The 17,571-nt window shown below is 35.3% G+C and overlaps 1 protein-coding gene across 1 annotated transcript; it reads right to left on the reverse strand.

Moving 5' to 3' along the window:
- Positions 1-6,846: 6,846 nt before the first annotated feature.
- On the reverse strand, positions 6,847-7,764 carry LOC142845003 (olfactory receptor 4K3-like). Its single transcript, XM_075963768.1, has one exon. The coding sequence runs from the start codon at positions 7,762-7,764 to the stop codon at positions 6,847-6,849; it is 918 nt and encodes a 305-aa protein (XP_075819883.1).
- Positions 7,765-17,571: the final 9,807 nt, after the last annotated feature.

Consider the following 17,571-nt stretch of genomic DNA (forward strand, 5'->3'; position numbering starts at 1 on the left):
CATTGATAGTGAACAATAGCTTGGCTGGGTATAGTATTCTGGGCTTGCATCCATGGTCTCTTAGTTTCTGCAGTACCTCTATCCTTCTGGCTTTCATGGTTTCCATAGAGAAGTCCAGTGTAAGTCTGACAGGTTTACCTTCAAAAGTTACTTGACCCTTTTCCTCTGCAGCTCTTAATATCCTTTTTTTAATCTATATGTTTTGTGTTTTGATTATCATATGGCGAGGGGATTTTTTTTTTATCTAGTCTATTTGGTGTTCTGTATACTTCTTGAATATTCATAGGAATATCTTTCTCTATGTTGGGAAAGTTTTCTTCCATAATTTTGTTAAAAATATTTTCTGGGCCTTTGATCTGTGACTCTTCTCCTTCTTCTATCCCTATTATTCTTAGGTTTTGGTCTTTTTATTGTGTTGCATATTTCCTGAATGTTTTGTGACGAGAATTTGTTGGCTTTGCTGTTTTCTTTGATCAGTGTGCTTATTTTCTCTATGATGTCTTCAGAGTCTGAGATTCTTTCTTCTATCTCCTGTATTCTATTAGTTATGCTTGTTTCTGTAGTCTCTGTTCGTTGACCTAGATTTTCCATATCTAGCTGGCCCTTGGTTTGTGTTTTCTTCCTTACCTCCATTTCAGTTTTCAATTCTTGAACTGCTTCCCTTACCTGTTTGGTTGTTTTTTTTTTCTTGGTTTCACCGGGTATCATTTACGTATTTATTCATTTCTTCAAATTTTTTGTTATACTTCTCATCCATTTCTATAAGGGCATTTTTACATGCTGTTTAAGGGACTCTATCGATTTCAAAATGTCAATTTTTCCCCTTCTTCTGTATTTGGGTGTTCAATACCTTCTGTTGTAAGATGGTCTTCTGGTGTTTTCATGTTGTTTTTCAGATTGGTGGAGGAATTCTTGTTTTGGTGCCTGCCCATTTCTTCCTTCAAATGCTTTCCAATGGATCTTATGGAACAGGATCAGGTTCCCTTGCTGGTCAGGGACCTCGCTGACAAAAGGCCTACCTTGCTGCAGGCAGGCTATTGAAGCAAAGGAACTCCCGCCTACTTCTTGCCCTCAGCACCCAATCCCAGCGCCCAAAAAGGCTAAGCTGGCGGATCTTGTGGCCCCGCAGAAGGGAAGAAGAAGGGAAGAGGTTCCTGGGTGCAAACTGGGATGGATTAGGGAGAGGGAGGCCCCAGCAGAGGGGAGCAGCCCCTGCCAAATGACCGGGGATTGAAGGGGGATGTCCATGCTCTGTTTCTGGGCTCCTGGTGTGGGTCAAGAACACACTCACCACTCTGATGGGTCCCCCAGAACAGGATCAGGTTCCCTTGCTGGCCAGGAACCTCGCTGACAAAAGGCCTACCTTGCTGCAGGCAGGCTTTGGAAGCAAAGCAGCTCCTGCCCGTCCAGTTGCCCCCAGCGCCCAAACAGGCTGAGCTGGGGGATCCCGTGGTCTTGTGGAAGGGAGTAAGAAGGGAGGAGGTTCCTGGTTGCAAACTGGGATGGGTTCGGGAGAGAGAGGCCACAGCAGAGGGGAGCAGCCCCTGCCGAATGACCGAAGAGTCATGAAAGGAATTTTTTGTCAGCTTCTTATTACATGTGGAACATCATCTGGGGTCAGATTTATTGATTCCTGGGAATTTTCATTGCAGCATGTTTCTATTTGACCTTGATATGACTCCACTTTCAAGTTGTACTTTACAGTACTCTCTCTCCACGCCAGCCCTATTTATCCTTCATGTTCCTATGTGCCCACCTGCCCCCAGTCAACTCATGAAATCACTTTCCAGAGATATCTGTGTGTATCCCTTGACCTCTCCTTGTTATTAGGCCTCTTTGGGTCTGTTAGCATGGTTATCCTTCACTTTATAGCTATATCCACTAAAAAGTGAGTACATACCATTTTTGCCTTTCTGTGCCTCATTTAGGTCACCCAAGATGCTTTTTTTCTAGTTCCAATCATTTGTCTTTGAATTTTATGATGTTAATATTTTAAAAAGCTGAGTAATACTCCATTGTGTAAATGTAATGCATTTTCTTTATCCGTTCTACAGCTGAAGAACATCCAGGTTATTTCCAGTTTTTGGCTAATAACAATAAAGCGGTAAAGTGACTGTGAATATAGTTGAGCATGTGTCCTTGTGATATGAACGGAAATCTTTTGGGTATATACACAAGAGTGATATAGCTTGGTCTTGAGGTAGATTGAGTCCCAATTATCTGACAAACACCGTATTGGTTTCCATAGTGTCTTGTACAAGTTTGCACTCCCACTCACAAAGGAAAAGTGTTCCAACTGCTCAGCACAATGCGCTGTCACTTGCACTATTTATCTTAGCCATTATGAGAGGTTTAAGACAGAATTGGAATCTCAAAGTAACTTTGATATGTATTTTTCTGATGTCTAAGGTTGTTTAATATTTCTTTAGTCTTTCTTGGCCACTTGAGCCTCTTCTGTTGAAAATTATGTTCTGATCTGTACTCCAGGTTTTTATTCATATTTTATGTTTAGTTTCTTGAGTTCTTTGTATATTTGGGCAATCAGACCTTTGTCAGAAGTGAGGATAGTGAAGATCTTTTCTCTTTCTGTAGGCTACTTCTTTGTCCTAATAAGAGTTTCAGCTAAGACTCCTAGGAAAAATGAATAAGTAACCTGAACTGACCACTTCCTTTGACCAGGCAAGACTACCAGTGTGGGTATTGGTACACTGACTTAACCACATAACCTTCAACCTACTGTCTAGCCTATGGAATGTGTTCAGGTAAATGTGACATAGAGTTTGTGCTAGTGGTTAACCAATGACTGATTCAGAGTGCCAGGATCCTGAGGTTGAATGGCCCAGATACCTAGGATAGAATCAAACTCTACTGGAAAAAATGCCAATGTAATGATACCTAAAACTATTATTTTATGCTCGTAGATTAGTGCCTCGCCCAATAGTCTTCAGGTAGACTTCATCCAGAAACTAGTGGAAATAGATGCAGAGACTCACAATAACATTAGGTTGATTTTGGAGAATTCCATATAAGACAATGTGGACAGATTGTAGCAGCCAGTGGGATCAAGGACACTGCAAGAGATTACACAGAATCAGCTAACCTGGGCTCATAAGAGCTCACAGAGACGGAAACTACAACCAGGGAGTCAACATGGAGTAGGGCCTCTGCATATACGCAACTGTTGTATAGTTTGATCTTTTTCTGGATCTCCTATCAGTGAATCAAGAGCTGTCTTTGACTTTTTTTGCTGGCATTTGGGAACCTATTCCTCATATTTATTTGCCTTGCTCAGTATAATACAGGCAAAGTTCTAATCTTATTACAATTTGATATTCCATACTTTGTCAATATCAATGGTAGGTCTGCCATTTTGTAAAGAGAAAGAGGGGAAAGAAGGTGTTGGAGGGGGAGTAGGGGTAGAACTTAAGGAGGGGATGAAGGGGAAATTGTTGTCTGTATGTAAAATAAATAAATAAAGAAGAAAAACTAAACAAAACATAAAAAAGAAAACAAATCAAAAAAGTGAAACAGTAAATCAAAAAAGTAAGGTCTTTTTGAGCTATGGATTAACAGTATTTTGTCAAGCAGCCACCAACCTAAGTCATCAAATGCTGTTTAATAGGAAGTAATAAAATTTAGTCATGAACTATTAAATTATATAAATGCCTCCCAAATTAAGGCCAAGGAGAGATATTATAAGTAACAAAATAATTTAAATTACTGAGAAAAGTTTATAACAGTAGATTAGATATGAAAATGACAAACACAGATGAGGCATACATTCTTATAGTATTATAGTATATTTGAAGCTCTGAATAAACTAAGAAATCAAACCATAGTAATGAACACATATCAAAGTTAGGAAACTATCAATTCCCAGAGGACTAACCCGTGAACTAACAGTAGGATTCCTAAAAAGTCCAGGAGATGTGATGGAATAATACATTATGGACAATAAAAAATTTAAAGAAATAAATATTCAATGCTAGAGCAAGAAACAAGAATATATGCAATAGTTTAGAAAGAACCACAAATATGCAATGTTTAAACAATGATGAATTTGCCAAAAATAAAGAAGAATGCACTTGGACAACTTTTTAAAACACATTTCAAATTGTAGTCACACCAGGAAACACAAGGTTAGAAAAATCCCTTTACACACTGATCCATCTTGTCCTCCATATCTAAGGTGATGTACCATGATGGGTACATATAGTAGAGGTTTCGATGCCTTATTCAGAAAACTTTTACTCAGCTGTGCTGATTTAACTCTCAATATTTGAAGTCACCATACTTCTTTTATTTAAATTTGTTCATTGACAATATCTGCAAATATTGATGGATCTCTGATGGCTATACCTAACTTCTTAGTTCTTTCCTACTCATATTGCCCCCAACAGGAGTAACTTTCTACAGTTACGTATTTTTTTCTACATATCTGTGCACTGGGTTTAACCATAGCAATCTGTGTGCCCATTGGTTTGCAGTTATGCCTGGGGAATGGTGAGAACATCTTTAAATCACAAGGACAGAAAATATCTGGCCTTGCTCCAAAATCATCAGGAACTGACAGTTCAGTAAAGAGGTTTGGAGTACATAGGCTACTAATTTTTCTACAGTTGACTTCTATTATCTGTGGGGGGCCCATAGTAGGGAACCTTGAAATCATGACTACGTTGATGTCATGTCAACAAAATAGCATCTCACAGCACTTCTCACTTTTTTAGAGTTCTTTCTTTCTTCCACTTCCTCATAGCCCAAATCGCCATTATTTTATAAGTGATTTGAAACCTACACACTTGTGCTCATCTGTACACACATATAATATTGTTACAGAAAATCTTGAGGACTTCTTGATAAACTATATAATTAGACTATAAAATAAGTTCTTATTACTTATGTGATTTCTAATAACACAATTTCAATTAAATTTCAGCAATTCAATTGAATTTCTTTTAAGTCATTTGTCTTTGAAGAAGAAGCACAAGGGAGGGTGATGGTATTCCTCCTCAGATAAAGGAGCATGAAGCCGAGACAGAGGATCTGAATTCAATCCCCAAACTTCACATATTAAAAGAAGAAACCAACTTCCAATAGTTGATTTTGGAGTTGATTAAAATTGAGAGATTTTGGGGGGGGGTCTCAGAAGAGACTTTAGACTTTTAAACTGTGTTGGTTGAGATTGTGGAAGACTATGGGCGCTAAAGTTGGACTCTGTTTTTTTGCATTATCGTATTGCCAGAACCTATATCACCTTGCTTTTGGAATATCGTGGTTTGAATGAAAATGTCTAGCATAGTCTCCTATCTCAACATTTAGTCTTTAATTAGTAAAATTATTTAAAAAAAATTGGAAGCTATGGCCTAGTTGGAAGAGGTATGACTCTAGGGAGAAGCTTTGGGGTTTTAAAAGTCCATGTCATTTCCAGTTAGCTGTCTCTGTGCCTATTACTTATGGGCGACGTGAAAGTTCTCAAGCACAGCTCCAGTGTATTCCATTCCTGTCTTTCTGCTGCCATGCTTCCTGTCACAATAGCAATGAACTCAATCCTAAGGAACTGTAATATCCCAAAATAATCTCTCTCTTTTACATATTGCCTTGGTTATTGGTGCTTTGTTATGGCAATCGAATAGTAACTAAGAATATTAGAGAAGAATTTGTAAAGGTTGTGTTTATCTAAGCATACAATAAATAAGCTTTAAAAGACTATATTCTGGGTTATTATTTCCAGTCTATCAGCACAGTTGAGTACAAATTTTACACATGAGATATGCTTTCCTGTAGTCATCTGATTTCTGGACAACGCAATGGAGGTATTTTCATGTTTTGTTAGATAATTTGTGACAAGCCTATTTAGCTTATTTGAATACACATACAGATTTATTATAACCACTATCTCATAAATATTAGGACATGATAGTAAAGAAATAATGGCTTCAATATCTAGGCACAAACAAGATTTTCAAATTATTATAAACATGTAAACATATGGTTTTATTCCACAAATGAAATACATTACCAAATGGTACATAGCATGGTTATTACATATAATATTATTTGTAATATATATTATATAATACTTTCAAAACATAATATATATAAAATATATTCAAATATACATACAACATTTTCAATATATGTTTACCTAACTCACCTTGGCAGTTCTATTACTTCATCATACAAAGTAAAATAATGATCATGCCAATAAACTGATGGAAGTACATTAAAAAACTGTAAATACTTCGTTTTTTTCAGATAAGGAATAAAATAAATGGATATTCTTAATTTATATGAATATTTAGGAGTTAATTACAGAGGTTATGTTAAATTGAGACAGCTAGAATTATGATTTTGCTTTTTAATTGTTTTGATTTCTAAGAATATGTAGATTTTTCAAGTTTCTTCAGTATCTTCTGTAGTGAAATTAAAATCAATATTGCCACATAATGCTAAACATAGACATTTTAAAAAATGATATTCATAAGTAATAATAATAATGTATTGTTAATAATTTAGTGATTAATAATAATCTAGTGTTTGCATAGTGTTGGGAGCACTGATAATATCCAGTAAGTTTTTGTTATTACCCTGTTTGTATCATCCTCTAATAATCAGACACAAAAAGGTTTATTATGCAGAAGCATTATTATTTCTAATTTGCAAATCTATTAAGTGTTATACTTTGAATGTATGTTAATAATAGTTATTTTATAGCCATACATTAATATAAGAAAATATGTTGAAGAAATGAAATTGTAAGATTTAATTACTAGTTGAAAGTTGGCTAAATTGTTGAATAATCTGAAATTTCTTATTACATAACAATTCCAAATATTGTTCCTGAATTTACATGTAATTTATCTGCTTCTTTATGGCATTCTTAATGTCTTTATTTCTAAGTGTATAGATGGCTGGATTCAGAAAAGGTGTGATGACTGTATAAAACACACCAAGAAACTTGTCCACCCAAGGGATGCTGACTGGCCACAGATAGATAAAAATGATGGGCCCAAAGAATAGCACAACCACTGTGATATGGGAGGTACAGGTAGAGAGTGCCTTGGCTGAACCATCTTTAGAATAAAGTTGAACAGTTAATAGAATGTAAGTGTAAGATATCAGCAATGGAATGAAACAAGTTGTTGCTAAAATACCACTGTCAGCATTTATCACGATTTCCAGAGTATCAGTATTGGTGCAGGCTAATTTCATCACCAAAGGAATATCACAGAAAAAGCTGTCTATCATTCTAGGTCCACAGAAAGGTAGATCTACAATCAAGAGCAATTGACTAATGCCATGCACAAATCCAATGATCCATGATATCAAAACGAGCCAGATGCACTTCTGTCTGTCCATGATGCTGGTGTAGTGGAGTGGCCTGCAGATGGCCACATAGCGGTCATAGGCCATTGTTACAAGAAGCACCATCTCACTTCCTCCAATGAAATGCACGCAGAGGATCTGGCTCATGCAACCCCCAAAAGAAATAGTTTTATTATCTTTTACAAGGTCTGTGATCAGTTTGGGTGTATTTACTGAAGAAAGGCAGAAGTCAACAAATGAGAGATTGGCTAGAAGAAAGTACATGGGAGAATGGAGATGATGATCAGCGATGATTAATATCACCACAAAGAGGTTGCCTACCACAGTTATCACATAAAGGGTGGAAAATGGCAGCAGGAGAAAGATCTGCAGTTCCTTTGAGGTACAAAGTCCCTGAAAAAAAAACTCAGATACCACAGTCTGGTTATCATCTTCCATTTGGCAAACTTCACTAATGGCTTACACAAAGAGAGCTCAGCCAAGAAATCTTGGAATAGTAAAGATAACTTTCTTAATCAATCAAGTAAGCAGAAATAATGCAGATTGAAATCTCAACAATTTATCCAACCAAAGTTTGAAATACATGTTTCTATATTGTGTCTTAGCGGGGAAGATTCCTTAATGTAGAATGATAGATGGAGAAACAGCATTACACATCTGAAAGACAATATACAGAGTATCAAAATGAATATGTTGATTAAAAATATTAGTAGCAAATAGTATCCTTACATTTTTTAGACCTTAAATATATTTTGTCTTCAAGGAATCAAACATAAGTTTCTTCGGTTAATAACTGAGACATAGTTAGATCCTCTTTATTTGACCATAATACTTACAGATTGACAATCTATTGTCATATTTCAAACATAAACACAAAAGTTCCAGGCATAAGTCTAGTGTTGACTGTGTGTGAACTGACAGAATTGAGCTGATGCTATTAAAAAGTGTGAGAAAATCTTTTCATTGAGTAAACTGAGAACCAGGTGCTAAAGACACATTGTTAGCATTATGTATTTCTTTATTTTTTGACTAACCCTTCAAAGTGTAGTTCCTCACTTTCGTATATTTACATGCCTAAAGATGTTAATTATTGTCATATACTTACTGGTTTTCTAATCTAAATGGTGAGATTTCATGTCATACTTTGAATAATCTCTTCCTGAAAGCTTCTTTCCCTGCCTATAGTTTTTTCTTCCTTACTTTACATTCTTACTTTACTTATTCCTCATCTTAATTTCTCTACTTTCTCATTATATTTTTAGTTTTGAAGTTGGAAAACTAGAAACTCAAGTTAGCAGATATTTTGCAGTTTCTGTCTCAAGTGCTTTAAATACATTATATTTTATTGATTATAATATTATTGATTTTCCTTTGTCAATACGTTCAATCAAGTAGCAAAGTTGTAGTGTAAATGTGTAAACTATGGTCTTTCTCCAATATTTCTTCCAAACTTGAATGTAACTGATAAGAAACTTGATATTAAGTGTTCAAGGCAAAGTGACAATATTTATTAAGCAAGGCACTTTACTCTTCATGATGAAATAAAAATACAGTGTTTACATAAAAGTTAGTGCAATTTCATTGTGTTCACAATTCAATGCTATTAACCTTGAATATCAGTGGCATTTTCACATACCTTTTACTGATTCTGTGAATTAATAAAGAACTATGCTTTCATTAAACCCAATTGTTCTCATCTCCCTTCAATCTCTATTAACTATTTCTTACTGCATTACATATAGCTTGAGAAAATACAGAGTAAGTTTAGTGATCTGTGAACACCATACTTCTCAAAGTTGAGAGATTTAGAACTTGTAAGAATACAGTAAGAAGTCATTAGATATGACCACATAAAACTGTTTTAAGTTCCCAGAAGTCTCAAGTATTTGTTGGAAGGGAAAACATGTACTTTTTTGTCAAACACAGCAATTAAAAATGCAATACTCTGTATAAAATTATAAAGGAGGAAAAAATATACACCACCAAAACAAGCAAACAGACAAATCTTTGATGAGTATTTGAGATTAAAAAAAGGTTGCAACAATCATTTTTGGAAGCACTCACTATACAAGAAACAGGTCTTCCCTTTAGGATGATGTTTCCTCTAAATCTTCCTTGAATCCAAAACCATTCCACTGTAGTTTCTGCTATAACCAGTAATGATTAGGGTATTTCAGCTCAGTGTGGTTTATATACACTGAAAAAAGTTGTGCCTGTCTTGGAAAGTTGCCCATAAACAGGACCTAGTAGTTGCAAAGAGTTTTGCTTTCATTGTCCTTGGGGACCTCTAGCCTTCAACTTTTCTTGAACTGAACAGCTCAATAATAAACAAAATAGTTCCTTTGATTTTATAAATATTTTGTAATTTTACATTGGTATTTTATGTGTTCTGATAACATACATGCTATAGGATAAATCACATAGGCCAGTGAGATTCCATAGCAGATAAAGTCACTTGTTGTCAGGAAAATGATGCATGTTAGTCTCTGTTAGTGGAGAGAGAGACCAAGTCTTTCAAGTTGTCTTCTGACCTCCAGATATTTGCTGTTACATGGTTGAATGTACATATATAGATATGCATATATATGTGTATACATATGCACATATATAAATAAATGTAATACTTTTATTTTTATTTTATTTAATTTATTGTTCATTTCAGAAGCAAATTACACAGTAACATGACAATTCCACCTTGTTCCCAAAGTTATTACTGACTTTTTCCCTTCAGTTATGGCTCATTTCACCACTCATGGCCAGATTCCTGAGATCTAGAATAAATATTCACAAAGGCACATGTGTACCATGACAGACGCAGTACATTCAATACTTCAGAAGCTTCAAATTCAAGAAAATGTCCTCAAAATCAGAGTCATGTGTCATCCTTCCCATACTTGTCATTTTAGGGATTTTGGCTGATTTTGTTTAGCAAGAATTGTCTGAAACTTACTAGTAATGTGGTAACTACATTTTTATAAACTAAGTGGTTTGAAAAAAAAAAATCTCAAACCACTCATTTGATATTACATACTAAGTAAGTTTCACATTTTAAATTTATTTTTTATTAAATTTAGTATTAGTACTCTGCATGCTATTTAGTTTTTATTCTGTATTCTGTATAGAAGTGATTTTTCCAGTTTCTGTCACAGGATAGCAAAAGTTACTTTATCAATTTGTTGTTGTTTTGTTCTTTATAGATTTGCACTACATTAGATTATACAAACCTCATTCTTCACTGGACAACCTGAAGGCTTTCATCTATTTTAAGTTAAATATAAAGATGCATATGTCTTTGGCATTCCATCAACTCTCACATGTACTAACACTCTGCTTGAAGAGGCCAAGACTAATAATGTTTTTAAAAGAGAAAGAATCTTGTTTGTAATTTTACAGTGCAAATAGATATTTAGACAACCATATTAACACCTTCAAATGACACCTGAACCACATTTAATTACTGACAATCTTTAAAACTTTATGATCAACCCATAGCATACTTACAACTAAGGGGAACAATCTTATTATAATTTGTGCAATATGACTTTAGTTTTATATATATTTTATTGATGATAATTATAGTGAACATATTTACACATACATATACATATATATATATACAAATAGTGAAAGTACATAGTAGTACTTTACATAGATACTATGTGTACATTAATGCATCTAAAATTTATTTCAATTTTTCATCCATAATAATTTATTAAGTATACTTTCAATCTGTAAAATAATTACTAGGAATTGTTAGTCATATATAACTGAAAATTTTAAAATTAATATTCTATTTTTTCACCCAGTGTTTCACTTGTGATTACAATTCTATCACTTTCTGTTTAACAACATTTTTAAAGTCTGCATATAACTGAGAGCGTACATCATTGTGTGTAGGGGGCTTCTGGGTATCTGGCTTTCTTCATTTAGCATAATATCTTCCACATTCAACACTGACATTATAGTCTTCTTTTTAAAAATAGTGAAAAAAGCATGATCACGAGTGAAAAAATATATTGACAAGATATAGAGTCCCAGCAACTCAAACTCAAAAATGATGGAGTAATTTATTTGGTTCGTTGACTGAAACAGAGGAGTGGACTTTAAAGCACCTGTTGATAAAACATGACAAAAATCATATTTCATGATGGTAATGTATATCCACATTGATCATAATACTTTGTTCTTGGCCAGAAACATGAAAGTAGACATACTTGAGTTGAATAACAATAAGAAAGTGAAGTGTAGTGATGAGGAGATTATACAAGAAAGAATGGGAAACAGCAGGGTAAAGTCTTTCATGTCTTTAGTCATAGTTTGCACAATGGCGATGCAGGAAACTCATAAGTCAAAAAAACTTCTTGTCTTACAAAATGAGCCTTTAATAAATTATTGAATAAGTAAAGAATGAAAACTACTAATACACTGGATTGAATAAATGCAATGGGCTAATTTTGTTGATATTCTAGAAGCTGATATTCTAGAAGCAGCTGTTTTGTGCTTTATTTACTTTTGATAAACAAAGATGCATTTGCTTCTTTTATGATTTCTTCCTATGAGTTCTCCCACATATATTACAGTAATTTCTGTTATATTTGATATTAATGCTGTTCTTGACCAACTGAACATTTAGCTCGGTTTTCTATGTTTTGTCTTTTGTTTATGTAAGTTACTGTGGATGTCAGATACACATATTGAGGTCTTTCACAACACTTAAATAATGACTTAATAATACAGCCATGAAGTTGTTTATTAATTCATTATTCCGAACAAAGATATAGTATACATACCGAAGTCAAATGTGACACACAATATTAATATCAATATATATCTTCTATTAAATTTTTTTTGCAAAAGGCACTGTTTTTAGTACATTATCTCACTTAAACTTCACAAAATACCCTGTGTTGTATTTTACATACATTTTATGGATTGAGAAATTGAATTTTAGAGGGATTAAGCATCAAAATTAGGTTTTGTATTTGTATAAATAGAATATTATAATTTATACTCCTAATCACTAAACTCTGTTCACAAATGGAAGCCCCTAAATATCTGCTGTGGATCTTCCAAGATCATCAGCTAAATATTACACAATTTCTACTTTACTTAACACTATCCTGAGTGAAGTATCTCAGACCCAAAAAGATGAACATGGGATGTACTCACTCATAATTGGTTTCTAGCCATAAATAGGGGACACGGAGTCTACAATAAGCGAATCTAAAGAAGCTAAGTAAGAAGGTGAACCCAAGGAAAAACATATAGTTATCCTCTTGGATAAGGGAAGTAGACAAAATTGCCGGGGAGAAAAGTGGGATGTTGGGGGTGGGGTGGGATGGGGGTAAGGGGAGATGGGGAGAGAAAAGGTAGAAGGAAAGGAGGGGGGACTTGGGGAAACAGGAGGATCGGGATAAAGGAAGGTTGGAAAGGGGAGCACGGAACCCCATTTCTTAGTTAAAGGACCCACTTTAGGATGGGCAGGAGACTTGACCCTAGAGGGGCTCCCAGGTGCCCAAGCGGAGGCCCCCAGTTAGTTCCTTGGGCAGCTGAGGATAGGGAACCTGAAATGACCCTATCCTAGAGCAATGCTGACGAATATCATGCATATCATCCTAGAACTTTCATCTGGCGATGGATGGAGATGGAGACAGAGACCCACACTGGAGCGCTGGATAGAGCTCCCAAGGTCCCAGGGAGGAGCGGAAGGAGGGAGAACATGAGCAAAGAAGTCGGGACCACGAGGGGTGCACCCACCCACTGAGACAGTGGAGCTGATCTACTGGGAGCTCACCAAGGCCAGCTGGACTGTTACCAAAAAAAGCATGGGATGAAGCTGGACTCTCTGAACATGACGAACAATGAGGGCTGATGAGACGCCAAGGACAATGGCACGCGGTTTTGATCCTACGCAATGTACTGGCTTGGTGGGAGCCTAGCCAGTTTGGATGTTCACCTTCCTGGATATGGACGGAGTGGGGAGGACCTAGGACTTACCACAGGGCAGAAAACCCTGACTGCTCTTTGGACTGGAGAGGGAGGGGGAGAAAAGTGGGGGGAGGGGGAGAGGTGTGGGAGGAGGGGGAGAAGAATGGGAGGAGGGGGAGGGAAATGGGAGGAGGGGGAGGGAAATGGGAGGCTGGGAGGAGGTGGAAATTTGTTTTTTTTTTCCTTTCTTTTCTTTATTCTCCTTTTATCAATAAAAAAAAGATAGTAATATAATGGCTTCTTTTCTGTTGTTTCCATTTGTTGTTATTGCTATTTCTATTTTTAAATCTACATAATTTTTGTTTTACTACTTGGGCAGTGGCAACTGATGATCATAAATTTAGGGTCATTTTTGGATAGATATTGTATTGGAGATCAGCCTTAGTTACAGGAGAAGCAATCCCATTTCTGTATACATGTACCTACAGATTTGTTCATTGCTTAATTATTGTCATAGAAGCTTCGTCTTACAGTAGATAGGAACAATCACAGAGATACATAGCTGGGCAATGTGTGGAAAGCGAGAGACTTTGGAGCACTCAGTCCTAACTGGAAGGTCTTCATCAAGCTTCTCCCCGCAGAGCTTGGAATGGTGTGTGGAAGAGGATACAGAAAGATTTTAATGAATAGAGAGTGGATGGAACCAAGGAAACAGTGTTTTCCAGATAGTATAACTAATACAATATTAACTCAAATAGACTGCAGCAGGCACAGAGCCTACACATTCATTTATATTTTGATATCATCAGGTTCTGATTACAAGTGAAATACTAAAAACAAAAAGTAAAGAAAAGACTTTTGGAACTATGTATTAATAACATTTGTCAAGTAACATGAATCTAAATCATACCAAGCTGTTTTTAAAACGTACCAAAATTTGAGTTATTAATTGCCAAATGACACATTTGCCCCCCAAATTAAGATAAATGAAGAATATTATATATAATAAGATAATTCAAAAAATGTGAAAAGTCTCTAACACTCCATTAGAAATGGAAAATGACATCAAGAACATATAAGATACATGAATTCTCTTAAAATATCTATTTTCTTATATATTTGATGCTCTGAATAAATGAAAAATCAAGTCACTGTAGTAAAAATATCTTATAGTTATAAAACTATCAATTTCCAGTGGAATAGCCCATGGATTAACAGTGAAATTCCAGGACACTATTTTGTGAACGGTGATGTTATTTAATAAAAGAAAATGGACAACATGAAATTTGAAAATAAAAATAATGAACGGTTAAGAAAATATAGTTATATGCCTAGATTGGAATGTGCTTAAACCTTGTAATATTTAAACAATGATAATTTAACTTAAATACAAAATAAGCTACAGACTATGTTTCAAAACATTTTAAATATTGAATGTAACAGGAAACAATGTATCAAAAATTTATTTACCCAATGATTTATCTTGGGTAGTAGAAATTTAATGAAATTCAATTTACCTATATTTTTAAGAAATAAGAAACTGTATTCCTATAGTTTTGTTGTAAAAGTGATGCATTTTTTTCCCCATAGAAGTATTTAGTTCTGCCAGGCTGTGGTGGTGTTTGTCTTTAATCCCAGTAGTTGGGAAACAGAGGTTGGCAGGTGTCTGTGAGTTCAAAGCCAGTCTGGTCTACAAGAGCTAGTTACAGGTTAGGCTCCAAAGCAACAGAGAAACCCTGTCTCAAAAAAATAAGAAAAAGAAAAAGAAATATTTAGTTATTCATGTCCTTCTAACATGGACCATAAGGACCATTTCATCTACTACCACTTTTACACTTTAAACCGTTCCAAGATCATTAAATTTTGTTTCAGGTTTTATCTTACTAGCAGAAGATGAAGACATCCCTCTACAGTTCACAGTAGGGTCTATATCCCAGATGTGCTGACTGAGAGTTTTTAGTCATGCTAGCAAGAAGGCTGATTGTAAGCTGAGAGAAATAGGGTTAGTGGAGGTCTTATGGCTGTTTAGGAGAGATGCAGATCACATAATTAACATATTTCATAATTTGAGATGGACTATCTGAGGTTCATTACATTTTAAACTGAACAGACATCAGTCTGGAGTTACTTGCGCCCCATTTTTTTTCTAAAATTATTTTCAGTTTCTTGCTCTGTTATTATCATTATACATGCTATAGCCTTCCTGCATTAGGAAAGGGTACTTCCTAATGCAAGATAAAATTTATGACCCATAATAAATTGAATTTACTTTCATCTGATTTAGATCTAGGTTTTCAAATTGCAAGATCTGAAATATTTACAAAATGTCTATGAAGCTAATATCTAGTATTCATATGTAATCACAATGTTCTCATTCCAGTTTCACTGTCTTAGTTACCTTTCTATTACTATGACAATACACCATAATAAAAGCAACTCGTAAATAAAAGCATTTAATTTAGACTCATGATTCTAGAGGATTATAGTTCATGGATTTCATGGCAGAGAGTGGAGCAGCAGGGAATCAGACAGTTATGATCCTGGAACAGTAGATGAGAACTCTTATCCAAAAACATGAGGCAGAGGACAGAAAGAACTGGGGAGAGAGAACTGGGAATGGTATTGGATATTGAAAGTTAAAAGTCTATCCCAACTGACACACTTTCTACAACAAAGTCATGCCTAAAACTTCTCAAGCAATTCAACCAACTGCAGAACAATATTTTAAATACATGAACTTATGGAACTATACTTATTAAACAACCACATTCCACTCTCAGAGGTTGGAGCCATATCAAATCCAATGCATTGAGATCAACCTCAAAAGTACTTCTTTCTCCACTATCTCAACACAGTTTAAAACTACAGTCTCTCTCTTCTGAACTCAAGGCAGTCTTTCAATTTTAACCCTCTCAAAAATCAGCCTAAAGAGGATCTATTCTACTTCAAGAAACTGCCATATTGAATTTCAAAGTGCTCTACAAGTTTGCACTTCCACCAGGAATGGAGGGGTGTTCCCCTTGCTCCACATTCTCACAAGTATTAGCTGTCACTTGTACTTTTAATCATAGGCCTTCAGACAGGAATAAGATGGAATCTCAAAATCATTTTGATTTGCATTTCCATGAGGTCTAAGGATATTGAGCATTTCTTTAAGTGTTTCTCAGTAAATTTTGTTTTCCTCTGTTGAGAATTCTCTGCTTAGATCTAAACCCCATTTTAAGTAGTATTATTTAGTTTGTTGGTGTCTAGAAGACACAGCTATACCACTTCAGGGCATATATCCAAAGGATGCTCTGCCCCTACCACAAGAACACTTGCTCAACTATGTTCATAGAATCTTTACTCAAAATAACTATATCTGGAAAAAAATAGATGTCCCTCAACCAAAAAAATGGATAAAGGAAATCTGATATATATATATATATATGATATATATAATGGAGTATCAGTCAACTATTAAAAAATGATATGAAATTTACATGCAAATGAATAAAACTTGAAAAAGTCATCCTGAGTGAAGTAACCCAGACTCAGAAAGACAAATATTTATGTTCTATGATAGGAGTCTACCAGTATTGCCATCAAAGAGAGTATAGAGACTTCATTTAGCAAGTGATGGGTGTAGGTGCAGAGTCCTACAGATAAATATTAGGCACAGCTTAGGGAGTCCTGCACAAAGGTGGTGGTGGGAAAAAGGTTCAGAGGAACTAGAGGGTACAGGGCACCATAAGCACAGAATCAACTGACTGGAACTCATGGGGACTCTCAGAGATCAGGGGGCCTATAGGACTTTGAACCAGATCCTTCGCATGTATGTTTTGACTGAGTAGCATCGCGTTTTATGGAAATCCTAAGCGTGGGAATGGGGTTGTATCTGACTCCTTTTTTCTGCTTGTGGGCTGCTTTTCCTCATACTGGGTTTTCCCGTTCATATCCATTTTGATATGATGGCATTTGCCCAGTATTGTTGTATCATATTATGTCATGCTAATTTTATGTCCTGGGAGGTCTGATATTTTCTCATTACTGAGAAAAATCAATCTGCAGGAGAGGGAAAGTGGGGAAGAGAGACTGGAGTGATGGGACAGGGGAAAAACTGCAGTAAGAATTTAGTATAAGTGAGAAGAATATAAAAGCAACAATAACAATAAAAGAAAAAAATAGCTTAAGGTAGTTGATTTTCTTCCTCTAATATGTAGATTTGGTGCATTGAAGTGAGGTAATTAGGCTTGGCAGCAAACTCCTTTACCCAATGAACTGTCCCACCGGCCTCCATTGTGCTTCTTCTTGAAGCATCAGTTATGTAGAAGTAAT

Source organism: Microtus pennsylvanicus, chromosome 2, assembly GCF_037038515.1.
Source record: "Microtus pennsylvanicus isolate mMicPen1 chromosome 2, mMicPen1.hap1, whole genome shotgun sequence".
Taxonomy (NCBI): domain Eukaryota; kingdom Metazoa; phylum Chordata; class Mammalia; order Rodentia; family Cricetidae; genus Microtus; species Microtus pennsylvanicus.

Bases quoted from the DNA above. Each gene is read 5' to 3' on its own strand.
- LOC142845003 (XM_075963768.1), bottom strand. From the start codon at position 7,764: ATGGAAGATGATAACCAGACTGTGGTATCTGAGTTTTTTTTTCAGGGA.